The sequence below is a fragment of the Labeo rohita genome, chromosome 7, assembly GCF_022985175.1.
Source record: "Labeo rohita strain BAU-BD-2019 chromosome 7, IGBB_LRoh.1.0, whole genome shotgun sequence".
NCBI lineage: Eukaryota > Metazoa > Chordata > Actinopteri > Cypriniformes > Cyprinidae > Labeo > Labeo rohita.
The window spans coordinates 3678088-3689251 of NC_066875.1; the positions used below are offsets into that span (position 1 = coordinate 3678088).

Genomic DNA, 11164 nt, shown 5'->3' on the forward strand with positions numbered 1-11164 from the left:
TTGTTTGTGTCAATGGCAGATCTCCAAAAAGGATGCTGGTATATATGAAGTGGTTCTGAAGGATGAAAGAGGCAAAGACACCTCCACCCTCAACCTCACAGACCAAGGTACCATAGCAGAAGAGTGATTCAAAAGCACACTTACTATTATAAATTATTATTATAAATCTAAAATTACTTTCGGATTCTAACATGCACTAATTTGTGCTGTGATTTTAATTCTGTATTATATTTTAAATCTAAATTGTCTCTTAACACTTACTCTCAGCTCAGGTAAAACATTTAATCATATTTAAACCCATTCCACTGCAAAAAAATGTGTCTGTTTGTTGCTTATGATTGTTTTATTTATTTATTTGTTTGTTTATTTATTTTCCATTATTTGTTTTCCAGGATTCAAAGACCTGATGAACCAGGTTTTCAGTGTTATTGGTAAGATTTACAACATCATTTTCAAGCCTAAATTAGTTTTCTGAGAACATAGTAAACGGATTCATATGTCCTTATAACAATAGTTATGTTTCCATCCAAAGATGCACAATTAACTGGAGTTTTCATCTGAGTCAAAGAACAAATTTGTCACTACATATCACTAATAAAAGTAGAAGAAGCCACTGAATTGAATCATTTTCATGTTATTTACGCCTATTTACGCAAGCAGACGAAACTATAAATGTGGTCATTGCTTTCGGAGGTGGATGGCTGCTGTTTGGAAACGCAGTCCTGTAAGACAGTTAGAAATGTGATGACAGATATTGCTCAGGCATTTCAGAACGACCAGAACAACAACGCTTTCAAACGCTTATTGTGCAATGCCACACTTTTTTGATGTGCATGATGGAACTTATTCGATAAATGTGTTTTCATAGTTTATGCACATTTTTTCTTTGCGGATAAAAAGTGTATCCCACTCAGTTGTGCACATTTTTAGAATTTATGCACATCGGGATTTCCATCCAGCGTTTTTATATGCGATATACCAAAATGCGCATAAAAATAGGTGGATGGAAACACAGCTAATCTTCACAGTACATCTTTCCATTTAACAATATAGTTTTAGCAGAGTATGATTGATGTTGCCTTTTTTGTCCAGCGAACTCCTCCACTCCACTGAAGATCCAGAGCACAGAGGAGGGAATCAGGCTTTACACCTTTGTCAGCTACTACAACGACGAGCTGCACGTCACCTGGCATCACAAGTAAGAACATGTGACTGAGTTTAAAGGGACAGTTCACCCAAAAATGACAATTCTGTCATCATATACTCACCCTCAAGTTTTTCCAAACCTGTATGAGTTTCCTTCTTATGATGAGCACAAACCGAACAGTTGATGGTAGCCATTGACTTCTTCTTCTATAGTATAGAAGAAAATACTGTGGAAGTCAATGGGTACCGTCAACTGTTTGATTAGTAACATACTTCAAGATATCTTTTGTGTTCAACAGAAGAAAGAAACTCATACAGGTTTGGAACAACTCAAGGATGAGTAATGACTGAATTGTCATAAGAATTTCATCAGGGTTTTTTTTTGGCAAACTGTCCCTTTAAATCATTTTTCTTAAAGGGGTCATCGGATGCAAAGTTCACTTTTTACATGTTGTTTGAACATTAATGTGTGTTGGCAGTGTATGTACAAATCTACACTATAATGATAAAAATCGCCCTAAACCTAAACCACCCTAAATCAGCTGTAACAGTCCGACCTCCATTGTTTCGATGCTGGAGCAGGGATGTAAGTTAGACAAGAATATCTCCGATTGAGCGATTGAGGGGTTGTGTTGCTGGATGTAATAATGAACATAGTGGTCGTCATTTACTCCCGACATCTGAGCCGCTGAAGATGCAGTAGATTAGGTTTGTTTGTGAAGGGAATGCGCCTCCCGATCTACATATATCCGTCTATGTTTGCGTGAATCATTCGTGATCCAGCTTCACTTACAGCAGAAGTGAGTATAAGGGTTTTTTTATGAGTCTTTGCAATCGCCTTTTCTAATAACGTGCTAGTTAGCAAGTTTAGCAGCTAAATGCAGCTAAAGTAAACCGGCTCGTCACTCCACAGAGAGAAGAAAAGGGGCGGGGTTTTGCAGAGCTCATTTTGACAAGGTAAAAAAGGTGTTGTTTTACACAACCATTGAGAATTTTTAATCAGTGTATTATAGACTTTTCATTAAGACCCTAAAGAGTCATATCAACTTGTGGAAAATGGGCATCCGATGACCCCTTTAAACTTAAGCATGCATAAACATTAAGCAATTTTCTGACAAAAAATTCAAAAAAACATTTGATGTTTAATATTGCTATAAATATATGATTTAATGTAGGAAATATTAGTGTTAGAAGAAGACTTTATGTAAACCTCTAGAGCTCTGCATCAATCTCACAAGTTAAATGCACATTTTATTCTTTTGTTTCTTCATTTTAGTTAAATCATGACCATATTTTATTTGCTGTATTGTCAGAAAAATAAGTCAAATTTGTATCACCTGAAATATGTACCAACTTATATTCTAAAGTGAATTTTATAATGCACTTCGAACACACAAAACGTGAAAAACATGCACATTTAAATTCATGGCATGGCATGAGAGAGGTACGTGAGCCCATCTTTATCTGTATAGTGCATTTCACTTTCAGTATATTTCCTAATTATTAAATGTTTATTTCAGTGTTTGTATTTATGACAAAAATGAAATAATGTGGTCACAATTTTGATAAAGCAAATGTGACCCTGGAGCACAAAACCAGTCTTAAGTAGCACAGGCATATTTGTAGTGATAGCCAACAATACATTGTGTGGGTCAAAATTATATATTTTTCTTTTATTTCAAAAATCATTAGGATATTAAGTAAAGATAATGTTCCATGAAAATATTTTGTAAATTTCATACTGTAAATATATCAAAACCTATTGATTAGTAATATGCATTACTAAGAACTTCATTTGGACAACTTTAAAGGTGATTTTCTCAATATTTAGATTTTTTTTTGCACCCTCAGATTCCAGATTTTCAAACAGTTATATCTCGAACAAATATTGTCTTATTCTAACAAACCATCTTATGTATTTAGCTTTTAGTTGATGTATAAATCTCAATTTCAAACATTGACCTATATGACCGGTTTTGTGGTCCAGGGTCACATATACTATTAGAAAAGAAGCCTGCCACTCTTAATGCTCCCATGTGGAGTAATCCACCTTTTTATTTTATGGCAGGTAAAAAAGTAAGCTATAGACTATATATTACTAGTAACATTATATAAATACAGTTTAAGTACAACATCAGTTTATTGTCTTTCTCAAGCCAACACATTATTACTTTCATAGTATCTTGACCTGAAAAGCTGCAACTTGTGTTCACTGTAATGTGTGTTTATTAAAGGGACGCTGCAATCGCATTCACCGAGCGCATTAAGAGCGGTGTGGTGGGAGAGCAGCTGTGGCTGCAGATCTCTGAACCTACAGAGAAAGATAAAGGCAAATACGCCATTGAGTTCTTCGATGGGAAAGGAGGTTTGCGCAGAACTGTGGAACTGGCTGGACAAGGTGAGGAAACACATGATCACATACGCCATGCTCAGTATTTAGTGACCTGCCTTGCTGTCTTCTACCGTTATTATATTACGTCTCCAGCCATATTCATTCTCTTAAAATTGAGAGTACTTGGACCAAAATTAAAAACACTATCCATGGCCAAAAATCTCATGGTGGTTTAGAAAAATAAGTGCACTTATTTGTATTGAATGTGCATCTGTAGTGTACTTCAAATCTTAAATCTGTCCTTGTTACAGTGTAATTATACATTTAAGTACTAAGTAATAATAATTAGCTAAATGTACTTACTATATGTGACCCTGGGCCACAAAACCAGTCTTAAGTAGCACAGGTATATTTGTAGCAATAGCCAAAAATACATTGTATGGGTCAAAATTATAGATTTTTCTTTCATGCCAAAAATCATTAGGATATTAAGTAAAGATCATGTTCCATGAAAATATTTTGTAAATTTCCTGCTGTAAATATATCAAAACTGAATGTTTGCTTAGTAGTATGCATTGCTAAGGTCATATTTTGGACAACTTTAAAGATGATTTTGTCAGTATTATGACTTTTTTGGCACCCTCAGACTCCAAATTTTCAAATAGTTGTATAATAGTGTATAACAGTATTAATTGTTGTTTTCAAATAGTCGTCTCCAAATATTGTTCTATCATAACAAACCATACATTAACGGAAAGCTTATTTATTCAGCTTTTAGATGATGTATAAATGTCAATTTTAAAAAATTGACCTTATGACTGGTTTTGTGGTCCAGGGTCACATATGGTTAGGGTTAGGGTTTGGTTTAGAGTTACTTGCATGCAATTACGCACAATTAAGTGTTATTATAATAGTAAGTACATGTAACATGTAACAAGGGCACCTTAAAATAAAGTGTTACTGAATATTTTCCTAAAAACTGTATTTGCGAATAATATAAATAGAATGAAATAAAAGCCCCTTTTAAATTAGACACTTTCATGACTGTATTTCTTAGCACAATTAAGTGTACTTTTAAAAATGCACTTTGTAAAAATGTCAAATTATTACAAAAGTTTTAATTCAAATTACATTATCATTTTATTTATCTGTTATAATGTTTTAAAGTAGTACATTTATTTTAATGTGTTGGCTAACATACTAAAGCACATCTTACGTACTAATGAGTGTAATTTTACCTGTAGTGTTATTTGATAACAAATTTAAAGTTTTAAAAAACTTTCAAGTTTAGCTAACTGATTTAATATCAATTTAATCTATAATATATTTTCATTTAATTGCAATTAACATGCCGTTAAGTGTCTGAAGTATAAAAAACATTACATTCAGTTCAAACTTAGGTATATACTTTTAGATTATCATTATTTCCGTAATAAGTACTCTTTTTAAAAGTATGATAAAGTTCACTTTTTTCACAATAAGTGCAGAAAAACAGCAGATTGAAGTCACCCCATACTGACAAGATGCTCTCTGTATTGTAGAAATGTCCCATCTGCAGTCAATCAGGATTTATTTATTAAATGTCAGATAATAGGAGATTACTGAGATGAAATCATTTTAATAGTCTGGTTATGTAACCTTAAAACTGTGGTTCCGTGAGCAGCACTGCTCCATGTAAACAAAAACAGATACTACACTCATTGGAGTGTACATGAATTTTAGAAGTTTTTTATGTGTACTTTTTATGGGGAAAAAAGAATGAGTGCATTATTGTTTATTTAGGAGGCTTTGAAACAGAATGTTGCATCTCAATCATGCATCTCAATTGAACTTTGATATTTTCAGCATTTGACGACGCATTTGCTGAATTCCAAAGACTCAAGTAAGTGCTCAAAATGATTTGTGATTTGTGACAGATACTTTTGAGCTTGAGTGGTTGAATAACCAATGGTATTTTATTTTTCCATCTTCATTTTTTTTCTCAGGGCTGCAGCTATTGCAGAGAGAAGTGAGTAGATGAGGCAGAAATACATGCTTAAGCTTTCACTTTAATTGCATCATCTGCAAATGGCAAATGGAGTGTACTGGAAACAATCTAATCGTTATGTTTTTCACAGATCGTGCTCGTGTGGCCGGTGGTCTGCCTGATGTCGTGACCATCCAAGAGGGCAAGGTTAGTGTATATGCTTCTCCATATGGCTTGAAAAGACAAAAATGACAAAAAATAACCAAACTGTCTCCTCCCTCTAGTCTTTGAATCTGACCTGCAATATCTCGGGCGACCCCGTACCTGAGGTCACCTGGTTAAAGAATGAGCGTGAGATGGTTTCCAACGATCACTACATTCTGAAGTTTGAGTCCGGCAAGTTTGCCAGTTTCACCATCACCAGCGTCAATACGGCTGACTCCGGCAAGTACAGCATCCTGGTAAAGAACAAGTACGGCACGGAGAGCGGCGACTTCACCGTAAGTGTGTTCATCCCAGACGAGGAACCGGTCAAGAAAAGTAAACAAACCAAATAAAAAGGAAGCATTATGATTATGCAAAACTAAATGACAAAAAAATTATCAAAGATTATGAAAGATTTAGATGAAGCGTTGACAGTAATGCCCTATTTACATTAACAATCTGAAACTACACCACTGGTCAAAAGTTTGGAATAATTATGATTTCTTAATGTTTCTTAATGCTGCATTTTTTTGATCAAAAATACTGTAAAAAGACAAAATATTTTTGCAATTTAAAACAACTCTTTTCTATTTAAATACATTGTAAAATGTAATTTATTCCTGTAATGCAAAGATTAATTTTCAGAATCATTACTCCAGTCTGCAGTGTCACACGATCCTTCAGCAGTCGTTCTAATAAAATCATTTTACTGTATTTTGATTTTTAAAAAATGCAACCTTTGTGAACTTCAGAAACATTAAAAAATCATAATTATCCCAGACTTTTGACCGGTAGTGTACACCCTCAGTGGACAGTAAGAAAATGGTGCTAATATCTTGGTTGCAGATTGAAAAGTGTCGGTCCAAGTTTTAATCCATCGCTACCCACAATGTCAAAATAGCGCTATAATTGGAAACAAACTGTTATTTGATGAATCTTTTTCTGTATAGATCTAGTGGGAAATAGTTCAAAGCCCAGATTAGAGAATGAATGCAGTGCGACTCCAGGTTGTGTTGTGAGTGGCTTTCCTTGTGTAGTTTTACTGAAAAAAAAAACAAGTGCACTGAAGTGCATGAAAGCTTGATAGTTTTGAACTGAGGGACAGATGGACGCTCCGTTTCTGTAGTTTATCATTATTCTGTCATAAAAAGCAGGGGCTTAGATTCACAAACATCAGAAAATCATAGTACAATCAATGCTGTAAGGAAATCTTTAAACATAAATGCATCCATGCCACTGCTGTAGGCTTTCTGTGGATTCTCTATAATGTTTCACACTTCTAATGAATCACTGCATGTATGATCCCACTGTGAAAGCAGTTATGATTTCACCTCCTGTTTGACCTCACAGATAATGATGACTTCCTCTGTTATTTCCAATAAATGGAGCACATATTCTCTCAACTCCCTGTCTGTGTGTCCCTTGTTTTTGTCTCCACACTTTCCTCATCATGCACATCCCTCCTTCCTGAATTCTGCAACTGAGAGCGCCGACGTCCCGTCGTCCAAACACCTGGACCAACCTGAACACTGTCACTAACTGTACCCTCAACTTCTGACTTAACCTACAGTTTATAAATACTGTTTTTTTTTTATAACCTAATCAAAATGTTCAAATTAAAGAGTAAGCAGCATTATAATGAAGTATTGGAACAATACTACATGCTTTATTTTAAGGTGTCCTTATTACAGTGCAATTATAAGTAATATTAATTAACGTATGTGGTTAGGGTTTGGTTTAGGCTTAGTTGCATGTAATTATGCAGAATTATTGTTATTAACATAGTAAGTACATGTAACAAGGATACTGTGAAATAAAGTGTTACCTTATTTTCATTAACAGTCTGTGCAAAGAAATTGCTGACTGCACACAGAATTAAATCTAGAATGGAAAAAGTCTAGCAAAACTATATTTTATTTATTTATTATTTTATATAAACTACACTACCAGAGATTTTAAATATTTTTTATTTAAAGTTGTCTCTTTTGCTCACCAAGCCTGCATTTTTTTTATTCAAAGAACAGCAAAAACAGTACATTTTTAAAATTATTTTTTACTATTTAAAATAACAGTTTATATATATATATATATATTTAAAAAATGTAATTTATTCCTGTGATCAAAGCTAAATTTTCAGTATCATTACTCCAGTCCTCATTGTCACATGATCCTTCAGAAATCATTCTAATATGCTTATTTGCTGTTCAATAAATATTTTAATAATAATTATTATTATTATAATTATTATCAACATTTAAAACAGTTGAGTACTTTTTTTTTCAGGATTCTTTGATCAATAGAAAGATCCAAAGATTAGCATTTATCTGAAAAAAAAAGCTTTGTAACATTAAAAAAAACAGCTTTGAAATCTCAGGAATAAATTACATTTTTAAATATATTCAAATAGAAAACAGTTATTTTAAATAGTAAACATATTTCCAAATTTTACTGTTTTTTACTGCAGGTGTGGTGAGCAGAAGAGACTTCTTTAAAAAATATTGAAAATCTTACTGTTCCAAAACTTTTGACTGGTAGTGTACATAGTGCACAGAGCAAGTGAATTAAAAACTAGAACAACAATTCATCTGCACTGTGCAATATAGTTTATATGCTAAATTGTATTTTCCTAGACATTCTTCAGCCTGGATTTAATTTGTGTGAGCAGCAGTCTCTTTCTTTGCGCTGCTTTTTTTTTCTCTTCTATTAACAACAAACAAATTGAGGAAATTGCAGTGCTGAAAAGCAAAACTTTTATTCAGTTTTTTAGTGCTGATTATCTTCAAAACAACAGAGGGTTTTGATTTCATTTTACAAATCAAATTATACATTTATGCCAGAAAACATTCACACCTTGATTTGTATAGTGGTGCATATCTAAATTCAATTCATGAAAAACGAGTTGGTGGCGTAAGAGTTTACGAATGTAAAAATGCAAAACGGTAGCATCTAGTAGTTAATTATTTCTGCAGTTACATATTATTCACACAACTGTCAATAAGAATGAACACACAGATAGGGGTAGATTTGCATTATGCAATCCATTTTGTCAACTTTATGCATGGATGCACTTTTTAACTCACGTCACCTCAAAAGTTCTTCTCTAGCCTATAGTTCACACGTTAAGGCTGTCAAATAGTACTCAACAATAAATATAGAAGAAATCAAGATTATTATGAGAACTGTATCTGGACGTCCACATGACTTGTGCCTCTTGCTCTTGCCAGTTGAATGTGATCGAAAGCATGGGTGATTATGGTGTGGTGTCATATCTGGCCGACGCAGATGGAAACGTGACTGTTGGACCTACAACTTCTGTTCCCATGCATCATTCAACAACGCCTTCAACCAGATCAGTTAGCACACCACCCAGCCCAGCTGCTCCAACTCTAACATCAACCCCGGCTAATACAAACCCTCAAAATAAATCTAAAACATCCCTGACCACCGAAAAACAAACCCCAAGTACACCAACTGCACCTGCTCAGATCCCCGAAAGTCAGACCTCAGGTTCCCAGATCCTTTCAGTAACCTCAGATACTCCAACCCCAAACACATCCACTCCTCAACCCTCCACTCCAACAGCAGGTGAGAAACCAACACATAAATCAATGGATGATGAGCAGACGACAGCAATGCTGAAAGGTGAGAAAAGCCGCAAAATTACACAATCCTGAGTGACTTACAGGTTTTGTTATACAGACTCTGTAAATTTGGGATTATCTGATTTAGAGACGGAGGCGGTTGAAGTCATACATCTCAAAGAACGTGTTGCTGGACCAGAGGGCACATCTTCATTAGAACCAGATGAATCTACACCAGCTCTTGAAACCGAAAACCATGAAAATGTGTGTGAAAAGAAAGAAGATTAAAATGATTAAGGATGCAGTTTAACTGTATTTATGTTTTATAATTAGGTGTAGCACATGAACTTTGTTAGTTATGGTTTTACCGATTTTTTTTTTGATGAGTGTGTTATCCATTTAGAAGAATTAGACTGGAGGTAAAATTCGATTTCAAAGCTTTTTTGTTTTCTCTAAACATTTTTGTGTTTGCTTGCAAAACTTTGTTTTGCAAAAAATGAGGTGGGAGGAATGAAATCTTGAGTGCTTTTGCGAAAGTACGCAAGAGAAGCTTCTTGGGGAAAGACTCCTAAAAAGACATGGAAGTCAGTTTCTGCCACTGAGTAAAAAATACTTTTTTATCTCACAATTCTGACTGTTTTAGAATTGAGACGTAAAGTAGCAATTCTGAGAAATGAAGTCAGAATTCCTTGCTGAAAATAACAATAGAAACCATCAAAGAATTTGTAATGGTTTACTGGTTATAATGGGAATTGTACTGATTTCAATGGAATCTGTAATCGTACCTTTTGGTCTCTACTGGTAATTGGTCAACTTCTATTGGTGGCTTGTTAAAACTACTAAATCCTAATGGAACATGTCCCAAAACACGCTATAGAAAACCATTTTTTAATAGTTTTAATGGTTAAAAGGTTTGGTTTGTAATGGTATTTGTAGTGGAAACCAATAGAATTTCTGTGATGGTTTCTACTGTTTCGTTTTTCAGCAGGGTTGCAAAATATAAACTCACAATTGCGAGTTATGAAGTCAAAATAGCAACTCACAAATCTGACTTCTTTTTTCTCAGAAAACTAGAACAACAATTCATTTGCATTGTGCAATGTAGTTTATATGATAAATTATATTTAGACATTCTTCAGCCTGGATTTAATTTAGTGTGTGAGCAGCAGTCTCTGTCCCTGCACTGCTTTTTTTTTTTCTCTTCTAGTACATTAACAACTTGAGGAAATTGTGCAATGTTGAAAAGCAAAACTTTTATACATTTTTTTAGTGCTGAAAAACAACAAAGAGGGTTTTGATTTCATTTTACAAATCAAACTATACATTTATGGCAGAAAACATTCACGCCTTGATTTGTATAGTAGTGCATACCTAAATTTAAGTCATGAAAAACGAGTTGGTAGCGTGAGAGTTTACTAATGTAAAAATGCAAAACATTAGCATCTAACACTCACGTCACGATTTGGTCAGTTTGGCCATATTGGCGATACTTTGACAAACTAAAGTTAATAGGTGGTAAAGATACACACGAGCAGTATTAATTAACATATTAGCCTAATATTTCACCTACCTGATCAGAAATGATAAGAACAAACACAAATGTCTTCAAGATTCTTGCCCTGGAAATCCTGGTTCAGTTTGGCCAACCTCTTGTTCCACAGTTTTTGCCCTCTTCTCCTTGATTTGTTATTTGCTTTTGGCAGTCTATAGTACTCCAAATGTTTTTCCCGCTCAGACCGATCAGTACAGCCCAAAACATGACAATAACTGACCATTTTCAGCAGCAATAATCAGCTAAATATGCGAGTTTCATTCGCTTCAGTGGCATTGTTTATGTTAAGTGCCGCCAATATGGCCGATTGCTGATGCTTCGTGATATCGGTCATTTTTTCCCTCAGAACTGGACTTCTCAACTCGCAATTGCGAATTTATCTC

At 34.3% G+C, this 11164-nt stretch overlaps 1 protein-coding gene across 3 annotated transcripts in view; it reads left to right on the forward strand.

The window, feature by feature from the left end:
- Window positions 1-10427, forward strand: part of myom1b (myomesin 1b) — a 47438-nt gene extending 37011 nt beyond the window's left edge. For 2 of the 3 annotated variants that reach the window (XM_051114543.1, XM_051114544.1), the window contains 10 exons: window positions 20-107; window positions 393-431; window positions 1093-1198; window positions 3381-3544; window positions 5324-5360; window positions 5464-5486; window positions 5596-5651; window positions 5729-5944; window positions 8873-9290; window positions 9378-10427. In XM_051114543.1, the coding sequence (XP_050970500.1) occupies window positions 20-107; window positions 393-431; window positions 1093-1198; window positions 3381-3544; window positions 5324-5360; window positions 5464-5486; window positions 5596-5651; window positions 5729-5944; window positions 8873-9290; window positions 9378-9517 (1287 nt within the window). In that variant the 3' untranslated portion in view covers window positions 9518-10427. Of the gene's footprint in view, window positions 1-19; window positions 108-392; window positions 432-1092; window positions 1199-3380; window positions 3545-5323; window positions 5361-5463; window positions 5487-5595; window positions 5652-5728; window positions 7052-8872; window positions 9291-9377 lie in introns of those variants that run through there. The other variant, XM_051114545.1, reaches the window with a different exon arrangement.
- The last annotated feature ends 737 nt before the right edge of the window (window positions 10428-11164 follow it).